The 23686-nt window shown below is 46.3% G+C and overlaps 1 protein-coding gene across 1 annotated transcript in view; it reads right to left on the bottom strand.

Annotated features, from left to right (window-relative positions):
* TSPAN2 (tetraspanin 2) overlaps positions 1-23686 on the bottom strand; it is a 59862-nt gene that overhangs the window by 11160 nt on the left and 25016 nt on the right. Inside the window, exons 3-5 of the mRNA XM_073319959.2 lie at positions 4656-4753; positions 4092-4166; positions 3362-3460 (exon numbers count right to left, since the gene is read on the bottom strand). Of these exons, the coding sequence (XP_073176060.1) occupies positions 3362-3460; positions 4092-4166; positions 4656-4753 (272 nt within the window). The remainder of the gene's footprint in view (positions 1-3361; positions 3461-4091; positions 4167-4655; positions 4754-23686) is intronic.

Here is a 23686-nt window from a genome sequence, read left to right as displayed (position 1 = left end):
GCGGTTGGTTACACAGGGGCTGTAGTGGCAGTCTGTGCTCCAGCTGCCTTTGCTGCAGCTCAACCATACACTGGAGCATACTGGTTTGGTCCTCCAGCAGCCTCAGCATTGAATCCTGCCTCCTCTCATCACGCTGCCGCCACATTTGAGCTTCAGCCCTGTCTTCAGCCCACCACTTACTCTCTTCAGCCTGCCACCTCTCCTCCCGGTCATTTTGTGCTTTCTTGCACTCTGACATTATTTGCCTCCACGCATTCGTCTGTGCTCTGTCAGTGTGGGAGGACAGCATGAGCTCAGAGAACATTTCATCATGAGTGCGTTTTTTTCTTTCTAACCTTCACTAGCCTCTGGGAAGGAGAAGATCCTGTGATCATTGAAACACATGCAGCTGGTGGAGAAAAAAAAGGGACAGTGGTATTTAAAAAGACACATTTTATAAAACAGTGGCTACACTCTTTCAGGGTAAACCTTGCTGTTAACATTACATACATAGCACATGGGCTTTCGTTACAAGGTCGCATTTTGCCTCCCCCTACCGCGTGGCTACCCCCTCAACCCTCCCCCCTCCCCATGGCTAACAGCGGGGAACATTTCTGTTCAGCCACAGGTAAGCAGCCCAGCAGGAACGGGCTCCTCTGAGTGTCCCCTGAAGAAAAGCACCCTATTTCAACCAGGTGACCATGAATGATATCTCACTCTCCTGAGGATAACACAGAGAGATAAAGAATGGATGTTGTTTGAACGCCAGCAAACATACACTGCAATGCTTTGTTGTACAATGATTCCCGAGTACGTGTTACTGGCCTGGAGTGGTAAAGTGTCCTACCATGGAGGACGCAATAAGGCTGCCCTCCCCAGAAACCTTTTGCAAAGGCTTTGGGAGTACATCCAGGAGAGCCGCGAATGCCAGGGCAAAGTAATCCTTTCACATGCTTGCTTTTAAACCATGTATAGTATTTTAAAAGGTATACTCACCAGAGGTCTCTGCCTGCCGGGTCCAGGAAGCAGCCTTGGGTGGGTTTGCGGGGTACTGGCTCCCTGTCCAGGGTGAGAAACAGTTCCTGGCTGTCGGGAAAACCAGTTTCTCCGCTTGCTTGCTGTGAGCTATCTACAACCTCCTCCTCCTCATCATCTTCTTCGTCCCCAAAACCTGCTTCTATGTTGCCTCCATCTCCATTGAAGGAGTCAAACAACACGGCTGGGGTAGTGGTGGCTGAACCCCCTAAAATGGCATGCAGCTCATCATAGAAGCGGCATGTTTGGGGCTCTGACCCGGAGCGGCCGTTCGCCTCTCTGGTTTTCTGGTAGGCTTGCCTCAGCTCCTTAAGTTTCACGCGGCACTGCTTCGGGTCCCTGTTATGGCCTCTGTCCTTCATGCCCTGGGAGATTTTGACAAAGGTTTTGGCATTGCGAAAACTGGAAGGGAGTTCTGATAGCACGGATTCCTCTCCCCATACAGCGATCAGATCCCGTACCTCCCGTTCAGTCCATGCTGGAGCTCTTTTGCGATTCTGGGACTCCATCATGGTCACCTCTGCTGATGAGCTCTGCACGGTCACCTGCAGCTTGCCACGCTGGCCAAACAGGAAATGAGATTAAAAAGTTCGTGGTTCTTTTCCTGTCTACCTGGCCAGTGCATCTGAGTTGAGAGTGCTGTCCAGAGCGGTCAGAATGGAGCACTCTGGGATAGCTCCCGGAGGCCAATACCATCAAATTGTGTCCACAGTACCCCAAATTCGAGCTGGGAACGTCGATTTAAGCGCTAATCCACTTGTCAGGGGTGGAGTAAGGAAATCGATTTTAAGAGCCCTTTAAGTCGAAATAAAGGGCTTCATCGTGTGGACGGGTGCAGGTTTACATCGATTTAACGCTGCTAAATTCGACCTAAAGTCCTAGTGTAGACCAGGGCTAAGTTTTAATCTTGGCTTGGTCGCTGACTTGCTGTGTGGCCTGGGACAAGTCTCTCATTCTGTGCTTCAGGTTCACTGGCTGTGCAATGGGAATGATGACAGGATCTACCTTTAATACTGTTTACATCACAGTAGGGCCTGGGGGCCCTGGGCAGGATCAGTGTTCCGTTGTGCTAGGCACCATACAGACATAGAGGTGAACTCAGTCCCCACTGTGAAGGTTTACGACCTCTCACAAGGGTGTAATTAGTTACTGTCTGTACAGCTACTGTTAGGCTAAGTTTCAGGGATGCTCACAAACTCATCCAGCTCTTGAGCAAGGGACATGAGGGCTAACTGTCCCATGTGTCTGACAGAGAGAGGTGCTGATGCATTGCATGGGAAAAAGGCCTCTTTGTTGAGCTGGAGTGGACCCTGCTGGAGAAGCCAAAGCTGGTTGTTGTAGATTCTTTTGGGGATTGTTTTCTAGTTGGGCAAATAACACCTCTAGTGCACTGGAGACCAGATCTGCCCAGGACTCAGGTGAACAGAGTCCACTCCCTTGGATTGTTCTTAAGCCTGTGCCCTGTTGTCAGTTACTGGAGTTACTCAGCACTATGGCTATAAGGAACAGGATGGAGGGGGAAGGGCATGTGTAATGTTGTGCTGGAGGAAACACATTGATAAACTGAGGTACAAGAGAAATCGTTGGCACTGCACGCCTGGTTGTGGCTTCTTCATTTCTATGGTAACAAATGTCGTTGTCCAGATCCCTGGTGGTGACAGTATTCATTCACCATTAGTTTTTCTAGGGAGAACTTGGCCCAAACACCAGCTGCAGAAACCGATGGGGAACATTCCTTGCTTTGGGGAGCAGGAAGCCACAGTATTGTCACTGTAGGGTATTTTTTCCTCAAGTACATGAATGAGGCATGGGGCCAGTTTGGCCTTAAGGCTTGTCCATACATGACAGTTAGCAACAGTTAATTGGGAATGACTATCTCAATCAACTTCCCATGTAGAAAATCCCTTCAATAGCTGGTGCTGTAGAGAGCCCTTTGTGGCTGATGCAGCCCTTTAAATGCTGTTTGATTCAGAAATTTCCTGCCAATTCTGATTTTTTCACAGTTATATTTGCATATTAATACATTTTAAAGCCAGAAGGGATCATTAAGGTCATCTAGTCTGACCTCCTGTATAAAGCAGCCCACAGAATTTCACTCAGAAATTGAAGGTCTAGCAGTTTGCACTTCCCATGCTAGTACTTACCTGCAATTTGAGCCCATGACTTCTGGCACCTAAAGCAAGCTGCATACACTTGAGCCACCAGGTTACCTTTAAACAAACTCCTCAATTCCACTCCCTCAGGGCCCAGAGAGTGGGAAGCAGTCACCCTTCTGCAAACCCTGGCATTCAATTTTTGAAGGGTGCCACCACTGTGAGCACTATTTAAGCTCACATGAGTTACTTACAGCTGTGTGGAACTGAATGAGAGTTTTGTTACTCTTCCCCATGTCCATCACATAGTCTTTATAAGCTTCTTCATAGATGGTCTGGACCTCCTGTACTGCCTGTAGAAATCAGACAAGTCCATTGAGATACTGAACTGGAGACAACAGGGGACCTATCAGATCCTACTCCAAATCCAATATACATCCCTGGCTTTCCTCTCCAGCCCCTAGAGTCATGAGCGACTCCTCCACACTATTTTATCCCTAGTGATCTGGTGGACTGAAACAGTAATAGAGGTGCTCTGGGAGAGCAGGGCTCTTGGGAACTTATGAGAACTTGGGCAGAACCCTACAGCACTTGTTTACTATATTTCTGCGAGGCACTCAGAACCCAGAAGAGGTTCACTAACAAGAGATGTTCATTGTTTTGATTATGTACAGTTCCCCAGAGCATCACCCACTCCCCTACAGCTCTCCAGGCAGTTCTGAAGTTGATATTACTCTCACATACAGGGATTATTTATACTGTTGGATTTTCTGTTCATATGTGGGAATGGAGACTATGTCCCATTTTGAAGCCCAGCTTCTCAGGCTCATGACAACACAAGCTCTCCATGTCTAGAGGGTCACAGAGTCCTCCTGTTTCTGTGGAATCCTTCCCTAAAATGTGACCTTTACCTGACCTCTTCGGATCAGTCAGCAGCAGGAATCCAAACCCAGCCCATAGCATCAGAATCACCTTGCTACTCACCGCTTTTTTGCCTATGAATGCAAACACTCCAGCGGTGACTTCAGCAGCAAATATCACCAGCAAGCAGGCAAAAAACTGCAGAGGAGAAACAGAGTCTGTACTAGTTTTACATAAGGGCCTTTATACAAACTTTGCATCCCAAATCCTTCCACAAGGCTCAATAATACACAACAGCTGAGGGAGGGAGGAAGGTGTTAGCAGGCAGAAGCAAGGGAGAAGGAGTGGTGTTTTCAGATTAGATTTTCAATGAGATAAAGGGCAGATGAGGTGGAAATAGACCCCGGGAGGTCGCTACAGATGGTGGAAGTGACAGAGGAGGCAGTCCCAGGAGGCAGCAGCTGAGTCAAGCTAGCAAGGGGATAAATTCACACATGGAAGCTATTGAATGCGACCTGTTGGAGATGTTGGGTTAATAAAGTAGCTGCTTATTATGAAGAGTAAAATCAAGTTACTGATCTCTGACCCAAGAGCTGTTCCCACCAGTGATGCAATGGTGCACCCCTGAAGGAGATTTCTATCAGAATAACCTCCAGCAGAGAGATGTCCATCAAGCCCGTTACTTACCGCTCCAAGCAGGCACTCAGACTCCCGCACTGCTCCACAGCACCCAAAAAATCCAACTGTCATCATCAACGCCCCTGCTCCCACCAGCACATACAGCCCTGTGGGGAAACCAGAACCAGTCCGTCTCAGAAGAGTTCAAACCAGAACAGTCTTTCAGACATTACATCACTTTTCCTGGCAGGGAGGAGCCTGTCATCCATTCTCAGTCCTGTGTTTGTGCCCCAAGGGACAGTCCCCTCCATCTCTACAGCTCCTCAGCAGGGCTGCTGTGTCCCCCAAAGGGAACCAGTCACCTCCTTAGATCTCATAAGCTTCCTTAAGCTCCACAAAGGCCAGCATGAAAAGGGTTCCTCCTGCCAGGTCTCCTGTATGGAAACCTGCACAGTCCAGCAAGAAGTCCACTGCCCACCAATAGGTGCTGTGTTTCATACATCACATCATATAGAATCATCTTATAGCAGTCACCACAGAACAAGAAGCAGGAAAGACAATCCTCTGAAGTCAGCACTGTTCAGGATCACATCTCCCTGGAGTGTACTTTCTCTGCAGAAGAGAGAGCCTCTGCCACACGGAATTCCTGTGACACTGAAGCACCTGACCTGGCTGTGACGGGCTGGGTCACAGAGACCCCCTTGGGACTGCCACCTGATGTGCTGAGACTACTTCTGAGCCCATTTTCCCTGGCAGCTTGGGATTTCAGTACCCTGTCTTGTTGAGCCAGACACGCTAGCCTGCTGCAAACACAGACCCAGGTCTGAACTGCGTCCCACAAAAGCTGCAGACTCAACTGAAAACGGCTTAGAGAGTGCTCCTATCTCTAGCACCCAGACACCCAGCTCCCAATGGGATCTAAACCCCAAATAAATCTGTTTTACTCTGTATAAAGCTTATACAGGTTAAACGCATAAATTGTTCACCCTCTAGAACACGGATAGGGAGATATGCACAGCAGTTTGCTCCCCCAGGTATTAATATTTGCTCTGGGTTAATTAGCAAAAAGTGATTAAATATAAAAAGTAGGATTTAAGTGGTTCCAAGTAATAACAGACAGAACAAAGTAAATTACCAAGCAAAATAAAACAAAAACACACAAGTCTAAGCCTAATACAGTAAGAAACTGATTACAGATGAAACCTCACCCTCAGAGATGTTCCAATAAGCTTCTTTCACAGACTAGACTCGTTTCTAGTCTGGGCACAATCCTTTCCCCTGGTACAGTCCTTGTTCCAGCTCAGGTGTTAGCTAGGGATTTCTCATGACTGCAGCCTCCTTTGTTCTGTTCCACCCCCTTATATATCTTTTGCAGAAGGTGGGAATCCTTTGTCCCTCTCTGGGTTCCCACCCTTCCTTCTAAATAGAAAAGCACCAGGCTAAAGATGGATTCCAGTTCAGGTGACATGATCACATGTCACTGTAAGACTTCATTACCCACTTGCCAGCACACATGTACACAGGAAGACTTACAAGTAAACAGAGCCATTTATAACCAATTGTCCTGCTTAAAGGGAGCCATCAAGATTCCAAACCGCCATTAATGGTCCACATTTTGCATAATTACAATAGGACCTCAGAGTTATATTTCATTTTTCTAGTTTCAGATATAAGAATGATACATTTATATAAACTGGATGATCACACTCAGTAGATTATAAACTTTGTAATGATACCTTACTAGAGACCTTTTGCACGAAGCATATTCCAGTTACATTATATTCACACCTATTAGCATATTTTCATGAAATCATATAGAGTGCAAAGTCACACTGGCCTCTAATGGGACCCATCTCATAGAACCCTCCCTAGCTTTTCTAAAGCGTATGGACTTGGTTTTGCCAGCTGGCCCAATGTGTGGTTGGGAAGCACACTTCACTGCTGTGCAGGGGGTGAGTGTGGGAAGCCCCATGGAACCATGCTGCTGGGATGTCTGGGCACAGGGCTAACATGACACTCTCCGTCTCCTCCAGAAGGGAAGGCACAGGATCTATTGCAAGATGCCGTCTGTCCTTGGCAGCAGTATTTCAGCTTTGGAGGATAGTGCTGGCTACTGGAATCGAGAAGGTGTGGGGCCTATTGGAAAACTGATGTCTCAGGAGAAATGGAATGAGATGATCACATTACAACTCCTGTGGACAAAGACTGGCAATAAAAAGTCAACGTTCTCTAAGAAGCTGCTGAGGGTCAGCCACTGTGAATCCCAGTGCTGAGCTCTACTTTCACAGAGGTGGGGCATCTCTCAATAGGTCAGTGGATACATGAGATGCTTCTCTATTTGGAGTGTGGCTTCTTTCCTGCAGAACAAATGGCAGGGACACTAGTGCTTCGTATGATAGCCACACCCCAGATCCATTAACACACACATGCCCTTATAGCATACTGATGCAGATGCCAAAATGACGGACAACATGAGCTGAGAGGGGCTCATGTTATCAGCATGTGAAGGCCAGGGACTTTCTTCCACAGAAGCTGCCAGCAAAAGCAGCATGTGTTATAGTAGGCAGCGTCATAAAGAAAGAGAGACAAACCATGGTCAGATGGTCTGGTAAAGTGGTTATGTTTGTAAAACACACAGTCCTTCTCATATGAACTGCAGGCAGCACCTCCTGCAGGGCCTGTTGCCTCCAGCCATATTTCATATTGCCCTCAATTTCATCAGACAGGGTCCGAGTGACCCTGCAATAGCTGATGGGAACACTGTGAACTGCCTCCATATTCTGGCTGGCTGTTCATGGCTAAGTGCTTCAGAGATAACTTGGGAGTGGTGGGTACTGTCCAGAAACTCTGGCTAACCTCTCTCTTGGACTTGTTGCCAGAAGAGCTTGGGCCCATCTTGCCAAAGGAAATTTGCCTGTATGGAATTTGCATGGCATGAAGACTGGTCAGAAACAGTGACAATCATAACATGGAATGTATTGGTGGGTACTGCAAGATGTCTCAAGAGCATGCTGGGATGAGCCTGCCAGTGCAGCTCAGCTTGGAGAGGAGAGGAAAGGCCCCTAGCACAGAAAGGCCCCTAGCACTGAGGGACACAGGCTTGGCACCTCATACATTTAAAACTAGTACTGGCCAAAGTACAGTACTATAGAAAATATTGTAACGATCATTTCTGCCCCACCCTGAGAGCTATTCAGCTTTTGCCATCTCCAGAATCTCTGTGCACCTCATAGTGGCATGAGGTCACTTGCATGGTTTTGTGTTCTAGACTTTATCTGGGGGAGAGGGAGACAGGTCGGGGCTGCTTCTTCCGAGCAGAGATCACATCTTATTTAGATTTGTAAACTGTTTAATGATGAATGGATGATAATTCTGCCTGGCTGCAGGCTTTCAGTCAGAATGCCAGGAGGGTGCTCGTTACTTGATGGAGTCTATGATTCCTTGGCCTCGGGTGCAGCACTGACCACAATCAGGCCTGCTGTCCAGCACAGCACCCTGCTACTTCAGCCTTTGCCATCTTTACATGGGGGCTGGGAACACAGACATATTTAATGCATATCAAATGCTAAAATGAGCCTGCAGCACTTTCCGTCCCACGCAGCATGTGGGGGATGCTACGGTCGGTTGTCCCACTAGAGGGCACAGTCAGCCCTGCTTTCAGAGTCAACTGCACACTGTGCATTTTCATACTTTCACTATTTTCTAATGTTTAACATTTTATTTTTTAAAATTGACCTGAATCTTTATCATTCACATAGCTGCCAGCATTGAATATGCACTAGGCCTTGCCACATCCAGACCCGCACAGAGACCCCACAGAAGGGTGTAGGAATAATTGAGAGGGAAATAATTAAAAGCTCTGCATTCCCCAGTGCATCGTGGCATCTCTCTTTTGGAGGATAAATTCTTTGGGGCTCTCTCTGCATTTGTGCACAATATATTCAGCACACAGGGATGCTAGGCAAAATAGCAGAGCTAGTCGAGAAATGGAAAATATTTCAGCAAAAATTCTACAGAAAATAGTTAAATGTTAACAAAAACTTTCATCATAATCTTATTATAATACTGACAGCCTCAGAACTTCAGTTTACTCAAACCATGTCAGAGTTCTTGCCCGCTTGTCCAGGAGCAACGGAAGATCTCACTGCCAAGCCACTGCTGTCATTAAAGTGCCACGCCTGAGGGTCCCAAATCCCAGTGGCTTCTCTGTCTCTCTCCCTCTGTAATATCATCATCAAGAATTGATGCAATATAAATCCTGCTAAAAGCTAGTACCCAGATTATTTTTGTGGTAACATCCGATGAAGTGAGCTGTAGCCCACGAAAGCTTATGCTCAAATAAATTTGTTAGTCTCTAAGGTGCCCCAAGTACTCCTTTTCTTTTTGTGAAATGTTAATGGAGAAGCAGCTGCACCAGCTGTTACACCAGAGAAGCTGGATTTCCTGAACTCCTCCTTGGAGTTCACAGAGTCTGAATTTACCAGCATCTTAGTACCATGCAGCTTATTATTTACCTAGAGTCTTAGCATAATCCATGCCAATGTAAATGCACATTGCAACAGGCTTTTGACTATTTTTGACTGGGTTTAAGGTGGGGATGTACATGGGTCGGAATCAGAGTTCATCTCCATGCGTAGCATGAGGAGGGTAAATCATATTATCTGTGACATGCCTCAAGAACATCTTTCATCATGTCGCCCAATGTCACGTCTTCTCATTTTCTGAGGGGGCACTCAGCTCCCATGGTGATGAGACCAGTGTAAATAGCGATACAAATTTCCTGGACCCTGCTCTGTATGTTACACTCTGCCTCCTTCTTTATCAGTCATTGAACATCTTGGCTCGGGTCTTTCCTATTTCCGTTCATGTTGCCTCTAGCTAGATCAGACGAGGTTCTTTGGGGTCTGGGGCTCGGACCACTTTGAAGAGTCCTAGTTGCATTTGGATTTGCTCTCACTTCAATGGCAAAGCCTTTTAACATTTTACTCACATGACTCATAGCTGAACTTCTACCTCTCATCGGAGCTTCCCTTTTAAGGCGTGTTATAGGAAGTGCCTCTCACTGCATTCACTAAATAAATCTGTCAGCTCCCGGAGTGGGCTGCCTGGTCTGCTGGCTGCAAGAGGCTGTGCCCACCAAGAAAAGCCACCTTTGTATATCTCCCACTCAAGAGATCTCATCCCAGAATGCATCCCTGCTCTTGCAGGGACTGCCGATGCCAGACGCACACTGCTGCCTCTAGCTGGAAAATATGAATAAGAGATTTTTACAAAGCCCCAAAACTGAAATAGGTTTTAAGTGTCTTCTTCAAACACACATGCGCACAGACACCAAATCTTTAGTCACAGGATGGAGGAGTGGGTGGGCGAGGTTCTGTGGCCTGCGATGTGCAGGCAGTCAGACTAGATGATCACAATGGTCCTTTCGGGCCTTAAAGTTTATGCGTCTAAAAACTGCCTGAAAACAAACTCAGAGTGAGCAAGTTTCCCTCCCAATGTGCAAGTCTGGGACTTGTGTATCAGGGTTCCAGGAGAGAGCCAGGCCCGGGCTTTCTCAGCTGGAAGAGACTTACTGGGAAGATATGTGAGAGATGAGAAACGGTAGCAGAGGAAGTGGAGACACAGATATGTCCCTGCACCAAACACAAAGAAGTACAAGGGTGAGGCCTTCTCAAGCTCAGAAGTAGTAACAGATTCCCACTAAAGAGCCAGGCAGAATAATTCTGTGTGAAGTGGAAGGGCAGCAGGAGGGTGTGGGAATGTGATAGCTGCTGCCACTGAATCAACTGGCAGTACGGGAAATAGCATTGTACAGACCCCATCCCCCTCATGACCCTGCGTAGAGACACAGGTCCTGACTCAGATCTTCTTTGAAAAAACAAGGAATATCCCCTCTGAACTCAATGGAGTTAGACCCATACAAGATCAATGAGGGATCAGTTCCAGTCATCCTAATACAATCACTGAAATGGAGCACTGGGTCATCAGTAATCTAAGATGCAGAGTCAGAGGCCTGTGTTAGGCTCATTCCCTTCGATGAGACTGGGAGGCATGGGGAAACACCTCCATCTTCAGCTCTTACTGCCAGGGTCGGATTAAGGTAATGAGGGGCCTAAGGCTAATGGGAGGGAAGGGCCTAAGTATGAATTACATATTGCAAACAAAATTATAAAGTCAAACATTTATCTACATACATATTTACACATTATTTATTTATGTAAAATTAACAAGTTTATTCTACTCTCACTATGCTCATTTCTTCAAACAAACAAATTTTTTTTTCTAGCTTTAGCTGTGGCAAAGTAATGAATGATGTCATCGTAATTCAAAGACCTGACGATTGCATTCTCAATGCTCAAGAGGGACAAAGCACTGAGATGCTTTTGAGTCATGGTGGATCAGAGGTCATTTTTGACCCTTGTTAGAAGAGAGAAGGAACATTCTCCACTACAGTTAGAAATCATTAGTGACAAATACAGCCGTAAAGCAGTTTCAACATCTGGGAAACATTCTACCACATTTCAGAGTAACAGCCGTGTTAGTCTGTATTCGCAAAAAGAAAAGGAGTACTTGTGGCACCTTAGAGACTAACCAATTTATTAGAGCATAAGCTTTCGTGAGCTACAGCTCACTTCCTCAGATGCATATCGTGGAAACTGCAGCAGGCTTTATATATACACAGAGAATATGAAACAATACCTACTCCCACCCCACTGTCCTGCTGGTAATAGCTTATCTAAAGTGATCATCAGGTGGGCCATTTCCAGCACAAATCCAGGTTTTCTCACCCTCCACCCCCCCACACAAATTCACTCTCCTGCTGGTGATAGCCCATCCAAAGTGACAACTCTTTACACAATGTGCATGACAATCAAGTTGGGCTATTTCCTGCACAAATCCAGGTTTTCTCAGATCCCCCCCACCCCCATACACACACAAACTCACTCTCCTGCTGGTAATAGCTCATCCAAACTGACCACTCTTCAAGTTTAAATCCAAGTTAAACCAGAACATCTGGGGGGGGGGGGTAGGAAAAAACAAGAGGAAACAGGCTACCTTGCATAATGACTTAGCCACTCCCAGTCTCTATTTAAGCCTAAATTAATAGTATCCAATTTGCAAATGAATTCCAATTCAGCAGTTTCTCGCTGGAGTCTGGATTTGAAGTTTTTTTGTTTTAAGATAGCGACCTTCATGTCTGTGATTGCGTGACCAGAGAGATTGAAGTGTTCTCCAACTGGTTTATGAATGTTATAATTCTTGACATCTGATTTGTGTCCGTTTATTCTTTTACGTAGAGACTGTCCAGTTTGACCAGTGTACATGGCAGAGGGGCATTGCTGGCACATGATGGCATATATCACATTGGTGGATGTGCAGGTGAACGAGCCTCTGATAGTGTGGCTGATGTTATTAGGCCCTGTGATGGTGTCCCGTGAATAGATATGTGGGCACAATTGGCAACGGGCTTTGTTGCAAGGATAAGTTCCTGGGTTAGTGGTTCTGTTGTGTGGTATGTGGTTGTTGGTGAGTATTTGCTTCAGGTTGCGGGGCTGTCTGTAGGCAAGGACTGGCCTGTCTCCCAAGATTTGTGAGAGTGTTGGGCCATCCTTTAGGATAGGTTGTAGATCCTTAATAATGCGTTGGAGGGGTTTTAGTTGGGGGCTGAAGGTGACGGCTAGCGGCGTTCTGTTATTTTCTCTGTTAGGCCTGTCCTGTAGTAGGTAACTTCTGGGAACTCTTCTGGCTCTATCAATCTGTTTTTTTACTTCTGCAGGTGGGTATTGTAGTTGTAAGAAAGCTTGACAGAGATCTTGTAGGTGTTTGTCTCTGTCTGAGGGGTTGGAGCAAATGCGGTTGTATCGCAGAGCTTGGCTGTAGACGATGGATCGTGTGGTGTGGTCAGGGTGAAAGCTGGAGGCATGCAGGTAGGAATAGTGGTCAGTAGGTTTCCGGTATAGGGTGGTGTTTATGTGACCATTGTTTATTAGCACTGTAGTGTCCAGGAAGTGGATCTCTTGTGTGGACTGGACCAGGCTGAGGTTGGTGGTGGGATGGAAATTGTTGAAATCATGGTGGAATTCCTCAAGGGCTTCTTTTCCATGGGTCCAGATGATGAAGATGTCATCAATATAGCGCAAGTAGAGTAGGGGCTTTAGGGGACGAGAGCTGAGGAAGCGTTGTTCTAAATCAGCCATAAAAATGTTGGCATACTGTGGGGCCATGTGGGTACCCATAGCAGTGCCGCTGATCTGAAAGTATACATTGTCCCCAAATGTGAAGTAGTTATGGGTAAGGACAAAGTCACAAAGTTCAGCTACCAGGTTAGCCGTGACAGTATCGGGGATAGTGTTCTTGACGGCTTGTAGTCCATCTTTGTGTGGAATGTTGGTGTAGAGGGCTTCTACATCCATAGTGGCCAGGATGGTGTTATCAGGAAGATCACCGATGGATTGAAGTTTCCTCAGGAAGTCTCAAAGGTAGCTGGGAGTGCTGGTAGCGTAGGGCCTGAGGAGGGAGTCTACATAGCCAGACAATCCTGCTGTCAGGGTGCCAATGCCTGAGATGATGGGGCACCCAGGATTTCCAGGTTTATGGATCTTGGGTAGTAGATAGAATATCCCAGGTCGGGGTTCCAGGGGTGTGTCTGTGCAGATTTGATCTTGTGCTTTTTCAGGAAGTTTCTTGAGCAAATGCTGTAGTTGCTTTTGGTAACTCTCAGTGGGATCAGAGGGTAATGGCTTGTAGAAACTCGTGTTGGAGAGCTGCCGAGCAGCCTCTTGTTCATATTCCGACCTATTCATGATGACAACAGCACCTCCTTTATCAGCCTTTTTGATTATGATGTCAGAGTTGTTTCTGAGGCTGTGGATGGCATTGCGTTCCGCATGGCTGAGGTTATGGGGCAAGTGATGCTGCTTTTCCACAATTTCAGCCCGTGCACGTCGGCGGAAGCACTCTATGTAGAAGTCCAGTCTGCTGTTTCGACCTTCAGGAGGAGTCCACCTAGAATCCCTCTTTCTGTAGTGTTGGTAGGGAGAACTCTGTGGATTAGTATGCTGTTCAGAGGTATTTTGGAAATATTCCTTGAGTCGGAGACGTCGAAAATAGGATTCTAGGTCACCACAGAACTGTATCATGTTCGTGGGGGTGGAGGGGCAGAAGGAGAGGCCCCGAGATAGAACAGCTGCTTCTGCTGGGCTGAGAGTATAGTTGGATAGGTTAACAATATTGCTAGGTGGGTTGAGGGAACCATTGCTGTGGCCCCTTGTAGCATGTAGTAGTTTAGAAAGTTTAGTGTCCTTTTTCTTTTGTAGAGAAGCAAAGTGTGCGTTGTAAATGGCTTGTCTAGTTTTAATAAAATCCAGCCACGAGGAAGCTTGTGTGGAAGGTTGTTTTTTTATGAGAGTATCCTAACAAAGAAAATAACAGAACGCCGCTAGCCGTCACCTTCAGCCCCCAACTAAAACCCCTCCAACGCATTATTAAGGATCTACAACCTATCCTAAAGGATGACCCAACACTCTCACAAATCTTGGGAGACAGGCCAGTCCTTGCCTACAGACAGCCCCGCAACCTGAAGCAAATACTCACCAACAACCACATACCACACAACAGAACCACTAACCCAGGAACTTATCCTTGCAACAAAGCCCGTTGCCAATTGTGCCCACATATCTATTCACGGGACACCATCACAGGGCCTAATAACATCAGCCACACTATCAGAGGCTCGTTCACCTGCACATCCACCAATGTGATATATGCCATCATGTGCCAGCAATGCCCCTCTGCCATGTACACTGGTCAAACTGGACAGTCTCTACGTAAAAGAATAAATGGACACAAATCAGATGTCAAGAATTATAACATTCATAAACCAGTCGGAGAACACTTCAATCTCTCTGGTCACGCAATCACAGACATGAAGGTCGCTATCTTAAAACAAAAAAACTTCAAATCCAGACTCCAGCGAGAAACTGCTGAATTGGAATTCATTTGCAAATTGGATACTATTAATTTAGGCTTAAATAGAGACTGGGAGTGGCTAAGTCATTATGCAAGGTAGCCTGTTTCCTCTTGTTTTTTCCTACCCCCCCCCAGATGTTCTGGTTTAACTTGGATTTAAACTTGAAGAGTGGTCAGTTTGGATGAGCTATTACCAGCAGGAGAGTGAGTTTGTGTGTGTATGGGGGTGGGGGGGATCTGAGAAAACCTGGATTTGTGCAGGAAATAGCCCAACTTGATTGTCATGCACATTGTGTAAAGAGTTGTCACTTTGGATGGGCTATCACCAGCAGGAGAGTGAATTTGTGTGGGGGGGTGGAGGGTGAGAAAACCTGGATTTGTGCTGGAAATGGCCCACCTGATGATCACTTTAGATAAGCTATTACCAGCAGGACAGTGGGGTGGGAGTAGGTATTGTTTCATATTCTCTGTGTATATATAAAGCCTGCTGCAGTTTCCACGATATGCATCTGAGGAAGTGAGCTGTAGCTCATGAAAGCTTATGCTCTAATAAATTGGTTAGTCTCTAAGGTGCCACAAGTACTCCTTTTCATTCTACCACATTGGATTCAGTGATAACTCGGTACATCCAAATAGATTTGCTTTCGCCATCTTTTCTCTCTATTTCTGAACGTGATGTGAATTCAACAAAGTGAAGAAATTCTTTAGTAAAATCTACTGGGAGATCATCTGGGTACTTCTGACACAGATGTTTGATTCCTCCACTGACTTCGGAACTTGAAATGTTAGGCGAAAAATGTCAGTACACTAAAGGTTTTGTCAATATTTTTCTAAGCCTCGATCTGATGTTCTAATGAACTTTTCGGTTAGTTGATGATTGTGATGAAGGTATTAACTCTGAAGGCCTCCTTGTCACTGAATGAGTGGGCAGTTGCATTGTCACGTCTTGTCTTTTGTGGTGTTTGGCTGACTTATACTCATGGTAAGCAGTCCTATCAGCCCCCTGAATTTCATACTCATCAAAACTATCCCGCATTTGTTGAAGAACAGTTCCAAGACGCCTCATTAGGTTTACAGCAGTGGAAAGGTCAATTTGAGCACTTTGCAAGCTTAGACTGCCCCTGCTGAATGGCTGAAGTATATCATTCCAGAGCTCACACAAAATAAATTTGTTAGTCTCTAAGGTGCCACAAGTCCTCCTTTTCTTTTTGCGGATACAGACTAATACGGCTGCTCCTCTGAAACCACAAAATATCAGTTTCCAAAGTGTGCATTGCACACTCAGGATCTTCGCATCTTTTCTTGTTGCTGATTTTTGAGGATCATCGTTGATGCTCTGTAGTGCTTCAAGGATGTTGGGATATCCCAGAATAACTGCATTCACAGCTTCAGTGCTGGCACTCCTCTGTGTCCCTGAAAGCAATCTGGGCACTGGGCAGAGAAAAAACTCTACAATTCTTGGACAAATCCAAAAAAAGAAACTGTTTCAACAATCCATGGCAGACTGGCCAGCTAGGTTGAGGGAGTGTGCAGCACATGGTATGGTATGTAATCAACCAAAGCATTGCGCGCTTTTATCTTTGCCTGCGCCCCTGAATATTTGCCACTCATATTCCTTGCATTGTCAGATCTTTGGTCACGACAAAGGCTGATGTCAATCCCATTTTTGGTGAGGAAATTGAGTAGGAACAAGGCAAGTTTCTCCCCTGTGTGGCTGGTGATGTTTATGAAGGTCATGACATGCTCAACTGGTCCACTGGGTGGCACATAACGCAAGATGACAGTCAACTGATCTACGTGACACATCCGGTGTTGAATCAACACACACTGAAAAATATCCCATATCTTTGATCTCCTCTACAATGACTGATAGCGTCGTCTTTGCCAATTCATCACAAATAGTCTTTGATAGATATGATGTATGGCCTTTTCCACGATTTGTGTGTTCACTGATGTGCTGAGTTAACAGAGGGTCGAACTTAGCGATTAGCTCTAGAACGCCAAGGTAATTGCCATTGTGTTTCAATCAAACAGTCTCATCTGAGCCATGGAATGGCAGACCACGCTCAGCAAGAAAAACTATGGTTTCAACGACACGTCTGAGATCGTTCTTCCAATAAGCATGAGCTTCCAAAAACTGATTTTCCATTTGGGTATCAATTCTGCCACTAACTTTCTTTCGGGAATGGTAGCTGCTAACTGACAATGTATGCTGCTCACTCATTGCATGATTGGTAATGTATGCAGTATTCTTCCAATCATTGAAGCCTTCGCAGAACATTCCTCACTTTTTGGTATCAGAATAAAGGCAGCAATAAAAACAGTACGCTTTCTTCTGAGAAGGCGAATAGATGAGCCATTCTCGCTTGCCAATCTGTTTGTTAGGCTTCACATATTCAAACACTGATTTGGTCAGATAACGATTCTGATTGGTATACTCTCGCTTTGTCAGTGAAAAATCAGTATCTAGATTCTGGCATTTCTGTGGGCCATTCTCAGTCCAATATGCCATGAGATCTTGAGAAGTTGTGTCCCACTCACCTGGATCATTGGTGAAGGATGTTTTTGTATATCACTGGGAAAGGGTTCAGGGGAGTGGGGTGTGGCTGCAGCTAGAGAAGTCACAGGAGGCTGCTCCTTTTCATCAGGTGCAGGCACAGCAAGTTCACTATTCGCCTGGACTTCCTCACCGCCAGACTTAGCAGGAGGAAAAAACATGAGGAGAGAAGGAGTACCTTTCAGCACTACATCTTGTCTTTGCCATCTTTCTCTGGCCTCCTCCAATTTCTGCCATCCTCCTTTCTTTAAGATGGTTTCTATTGTCCAGTGTAGGCCTACTGTGTACAAAGTTCAATATTGCTTGGACCCACAAACACTTACTTAGCCCACAAAGACGAAATCACAATCACCATCAACTGAATTCACAATCTTGATGGATTCACTTGTACAAAGCAATATCTAATGAGACAAAAAAAATCTGAATGCCCCGCTACCGTCGCTCAACTGTTACTTCAGTATGGAATGGAGGGCCTACAGTAGCGCCTAAAAATAGGAGGGCCTAAGGCTATAGCCTTTTTAGCCTATGGGTTAATCTGGCTCTGCTTTCTGCCTCTGAGCTGCTTCCCTTGTGAACCACAAAGCCCTGGAGGTCACTAATCTTGCACCCACATCAGAGCAGGAGGAGGAAGAGCAAAAACTACGAGCGTGTGTGCATGGGGTGGGTGTTTGATTACCACAGACACTGAAGCAAAGAACCTCTTAGTAATAATCTGGTGCAAGTGAAAACAGAGTGAGTGGCAGATCAAGGCAAAAGGGGCCAGTTTCAGCCTGACAAGTTTTAGCCACTTCTCTTACCACAAATACCTTTTGTTTGCAGCTGAGTAAGATCTCTACAGGTTAGGGTGACCATACATCCCGTTTTGGCCTGGAGAGTCCCTTTTTTAAGCCCTGCCCAGTGGCCAGCCTCGCATGGGGGACGGGCTCGGACTAACCCCACATGGTATCCCGTTTTTCCTTTGGAAAATATGGTCACCCTACTACAGGTGAAAGGAAGCCCGCATTGTTTGGGTTCTGTAAGCAAGTTTTTTTGTTTGGACTCCAAGGACAGGTTGGTCACACCACCTCTTCTTGCAACTGCACATATCCTCTGGTTCCCTGGTCTCTCTCAGTGCTTTGGGGACAGCAAGGTCAGATCTGCCCATGTGCTGGTTTGAGTCCCTTGCTCTTTGTTCGGTGCCATGGTACACTTCAGTACTTTACCTTGGATGCTGGGGGCAAATGCCTGCATGACAGAACAAGGAGTAATGGTCTCAAGTTGCAGTAGGGGAGGATTAGGTTGGATATTAGGAAAAACTTTTTCACTAGGAGGGTGGTGAAGCACTGGAATGGGTAACCTAGGGAGGTGGTAGAATCTCCTTCCCTAGAGGTTTTTAAGGTCAGGCTTGACAAAGCCTGGCAGGGATGATTTAGTTGGGGATTGGTCCTGCTTTGCGCAGGGGGTTGGACTAGACGACCTCCTGAGGTCCCTTCCAACCCTGATATTCTATTATTCTATGAAGAGAAAGTACTGAATATGGCCACATTAATGTGACATTGACTGTGAAGGCCGAATGTGGGACCTTATTACAGACCTGGAGAAGACTGCCATTTGAATGGCCCAGCCTGTGGCTCCTCACAGTTTAGGAGTTCACCACATCAAACAACTCACGCATTCCGATGGAGGTTAAAAAACCTATTAAAAGATAGTTTTAATTAAGATACAATATAGCTCCTCATTAAATAGGGATTATAAATTCTAATTCTATAGTATGAGACAATATATTCATGTAATGTTTAAGAAAAGTTTTGTAAATGAGTTCCATTAGTTCATGGATGAGGGACCCAATCTTATGGGTTCCATGGGCTTCTGTATAGATTATTTAGGCTAATCTTTCTATTTACCCAATGGGACTCAGTGATCAGTCTAGAAGATACCATCAGAGATGCTTAGTTTTGCAGTTGTGGATTTGTGTCTCCAGAGATAACATGCTTGTTAACAGCAAAAATGTTTTTAAATAGATAAATAATGTAGAGAGGTACGATATAACAGACCTCAACCCTATTGTCCCTCTGCAAATTTGTGTACACAGAGTCCATCCCTTACCTTTCTCTAAAAGTGCAACATTTCAAAAAGTTCAATGAATAGAAGATTGTTGGGGGCGGAATAGATCTGGACAAGGAGAATAAGTCTGGAGATAAATGTGAGAAGAAAAGGACAAGCAGTAGAAACAAAAGTGAAACTGTTTGATCAGCATATTCCAGAAGTCTTGGAGGTCTTTCTGAGTGTTGCCTTCTGTGACAGGTGTCAGTCGGTCCTCCGAGCCCCTAGGGGTGATGGAGAGCTATGGTCTCCGTGGCAGGTCTCAGCCACACCTTCCGGGCATTGGGGAATTAGCGGGGAAGGTGTGCCAGCCGGAGTCGGTAGCCCGCCCCCCCCCCAGGCAGGGGAGCGCCGGCAAGAGTCAGTAGCCTGCCCCCCCCCAGGCAGGGGAGCGCCGGCAAGAGTCGGTAGCCCGCCCCCCCCCAGGCAGGGGAGCGCCGGCAAGAGTCGGTAGTCCGCCCCCCCCGGCAGGGGAGCACCGGTGTAGGGGAATGCAGGCCCACCCAACGCCACTGGGTTCCAGCCCAGGGCCCTGACAGTGGCGGGAGGTGAAAGTCCTGCCGCTGGGTCAGTGGGGCCATCCACGCCCGCTGACCAAACACATCCACCCCACGGTGTAGTTCAGGCCCTGGGCTACTTCCTATCCGGTCTCTCAGGCGGGTCGCTCCGGTCCCTCCATCTCCTCCGGGTATTCCGCTGCGGGCAGCTCCGGCCCCTCCATCTCCTCCGGGTATTCCGCTGCGGGCCACTCCCGCTCCCCCTCGGTATCGGAGTCACGCTGGCCCGGGCTGCAGCCAGGCCCCTCCAGGTCCTCTGGGTATTCAGCGGCTGGCAGCCCTGGTTGCCACAGGCCTTCCTCCCGGTCAGGCTCCTCCTTGCCTGGGTCAGCAGCAGGATTGCGAGGGAGCAGCCTGTGTCTGTCTCCCTCCCTCCCTGGTGCTCTCTTCACTGGGCAGAGGGCCCCGCCCTTTGTACTTCCTGTCCCACCCTTCCCCTTCCGGGGATTGGCGGAAGCTTGGCCTGGCCCCGCCCACTCAGGCTGAAAGGGTGGCTCTTTACCCTCTGGTTCGGAGGGGAGCCACCGTGGCTCCCTACACCTTCATTGATTTGAGATCTACCATACCATTCTCTCACTAGAAGAGAAAACCTATAATGGCAGCAGGCTGTAAAAGAGACCCAGTTTGGGAATATTTTAATGGAGTTTTTCTACCTGTGGGTAAGACAGGCATGTATGCAAAATGAACATAACATAAGAATGGCCATACTGGGTCAGACCAAAGATCCATCTAGCCCAGTATCCTGTCTGATGACAGTGGCCAATGCCAGGTGCTCCAGAGGGAGTGAACCTAACAGGTAATGATCTAGTGATCTCTCTCCTGCCATCCATCTCCACCTGTCTTCCTTCTGGACTACACTTGAATTCTCATGTTGGAGCAAAAAAATACAGTTTTTACTCTATGGTACTATCATTTTAGATGCAGTTATTTAAAAAATAAATAACTGAAATAGGCAGATCTTCCTTTCACAATTTCACCTTTAAACTAGTACTGAGTGTCAGTGAATGCAATGAGTAATACTAAATGAGCAGTATGGTAATAATAACTAAATAACTGCATTGCCTTATTTTGTTTAGGAGAATCCATCCTCAACCTACAAGATTCTGAAGACTATCCACCTTCAAGATTGGACAAATGACCAGGGAAGAGTATAAAAATATTGCTCAGGCATGCAGGAGTGAAATCAGGAAGGCCAAATCACACTCAGAGTTGCAGCTAGCAAGAGATGTTAAGAGTAACAAAAAAGGGTTTCTTCAGGTGTGTTAGCAACAAGAAGAAAGTCAAGGAAAGTGAGGGCCCCTTACTGAATGAGGGAGGCAACCTAGTGACAGAGGATGTGGAAAAAGCTAATGTACTCAATGCTTTTTTTGCCTCTGTCTTCACGAACAAGGTCAGCTCCCAGACTGCTGCACTGGGCAGCACAGCATGGGGAGGAGGTGACCAGCCCTCTGTGGAGAAAGAAGTGGTTTGAGACTATTTAGAAAAGCTGGACGAGCACAAGTCTATGGGGCTCGATGTGCTGCATCCGAGAGTGCTAAAGGAGTTGGCGGACGTGATTGCAGAGCCATTGGCCATTATCTTTGAAAACTCATGGCCATCGGGGGAGGTTCCGGATGACTGGAAAAAGGCTAATGTAGTGCCCATCTCTAAAAAAGGGAAGGAGGAGGACCCGGGGAACTACAGGCCAGTCAGCCTCACCTCAGTCCCTGGAAAAATCATAGAGCAGGTGCTCAAGGAATCTATTCTGAAGCACTTAGAGGAGAGGAAAGTGATCAGGAACAGTCAGCGTGGATACACCAAAGGGCAAGTCATGCCTGACTAATCTAATTGCCTTCCATGACAAGATAATTGGCTCTGTGGATGAGGAGAAAGCAGTGGACATGTTATTCCTTGACTTTAGCAAAGCTTTTGACACCGTTTCCCACAGTATTCTTGCCAGCAAGTTAAAGAAGTATGGGCTGGATGAATGGACTATAAGGTGGATAGAAAGCTAGCTAGATCATTGGGCTCAACGGTTAGTGATCAATGGCTCCATGTCTAGTTAGCAGCTGGTATCAAGTGGAGTGCCCCAAGGGTCGGTCCTGGGGCCCGTTTTGTTCAATATCTTCATTAATGATCTGGAGGATGGCGTGGATTGCACCCTCAGCAAGTTTGCAGATGACACTAAACTGGGAGGAGAGGTAGATACGCTGGAGGGTAGGGATAGGATACAGAGGGACCTAGACAAATTAGAGGATTGGGCCAAAAGAAATCTAATGAGGTTCAACAAGGACAAGTGCAGAGTCCTGCACTTAGGACGCAAGAATCCCATGCTACAGACTAGGGACCGAATGGCTAGGCAGCAGTTCTGCAGAAGAGGACCTAGGGGTTACAGTGGATGAGAAGCTGGATATGAGTCAACAGTGTGCCCTTGTTGCCAAGAAAGCCAATGGCATTTGGGGATGTATAAGTAGGGGCATTGCCAGCAGATCGAGGGATGTGAACATTCCCCTCTATTCGACATTGGTGAGGCCTCATCTGGAGTACTGTGTCCAGTTTTGGGCCCCACACTACAAGAAGGATTTGGAAAAATTGGAAAATGTCTAGCGGAGGGCAACAAAAATTATTAGGGGACTGGAACACATGACTCATAAGGAGAGGCTGAGGGAATTGGGATTGTTTAGTCTGCGGAAGAGAAGAATGAGGGAGGATTTGATAGCTGCTTTCAACTACCTGAAAGGGGGTTCCAAAGAGGATGGATCCAGACTGTTCTCAGTGGTAGCAGATGACAGGAGGAGGAGTAATGGTCTCAAGTTGCAGTGGGGGCAGCTTAGGTTGGATATTAGGAAAACCTTTTTCACTAGGAGGGTGGTGAAGCACTGGAATGCGTTACCAAGGGAGGTGGTGAAATCTCCTTCCTTAGAAGTTTTTAAGGTCAGGCTTGACAAAGCCCTGGCTGGGATGATTTAGTTGGGGATTGGTCCTGCTTTGAGCAGGGGGTTGGACTAGATGACCTCCTGGGGTCCCTTCCAACCCTGATATTCTATGTTTCTAAGATCACCATACTTTTCTATAGTTTCAGAGTTATCTGCCAATGATAGTGTTTCAGTCACATCATGTATGTCACACAGTCACAGTATATCACCTGGAGCAAAACGGAAAAAAAAAATCTCCATCATCCAGAAACAACCATAGATAAGTTTGTGATAAGAACCAGCAGATTACAAAAAGAGGTAACTGATGAAAAAATTGCCTGGTTTGTTTATGCAATAAACGCTACTTTCCGTATGATTGAGAACCCACACTTCATTAACATGGTTCAGTCATTAAGACAAGGATACAGTCCACCCAACAGAGCCGCAGGCAAACAGATGTCGCACCCAACAGATTTCACAGGCAAATTGCTGGATAAAGTGTATGAAAGAGAAATTGAGCAGTGTGCAAAAGTTCTAGAGGTAAAATTGTTAACCTGAGTCTTGATGGGTGGAGCAATATCCACAATGATCCTGTTGTATGTGCTTGTGTGACAACAGAAGAAGGGAATGTCTTCCTTACAGAAACAATTGATACATCAGGAAATGCACACACAGCAGAATACATACAAGAAGTAGCAGTAAAAACTATAACAAACTGTGAAAAAAAAATTGAAATGTCTAGTATGCAGCTTGGTCACAGACAATGCTGAAAATATGTCCAAGATGACAAGAAATTATTTAGAAGAGAGTGAAGAGAGTCCCAAGCTAATAACATACAGTTGCAGTGCTCGTTTGATGCACCTCCTAGTCAAAGACTTCAGTGTTCCAGAAATAAAGGCTAATGTTGTTGAAATTGCAAAATACTTCCGTAACAACCACTCTGTAGCAGCTGCTCTGAAAAAAGTGGGAGGAACCAAGCTAACTCTCCCATAAGACGTGCGATGGAACTCAGCAGTGGACTGTTTGGTGCACTGTATCAGG

Source organism: Lepidochelys kempii, chromosome 21 (assembly GCF_965140285.1).
Source record: "Lepidochelys kempii isolate rLepKem1 chromosome 21, rLepKem1.hap1, whole genome shotgun sequence".
In the NCBI taxonomy this organism is placed as follows: Eukaryota; Metazoa; Chordata; order Testudines; family Cheloniidae; genus Lepidochelys; species Lepidochelys kempii.
Note: the sequence above shows the minus strand (reverse complement) of the source record. Positions and strands in the feature narration are given on the sequence as shown.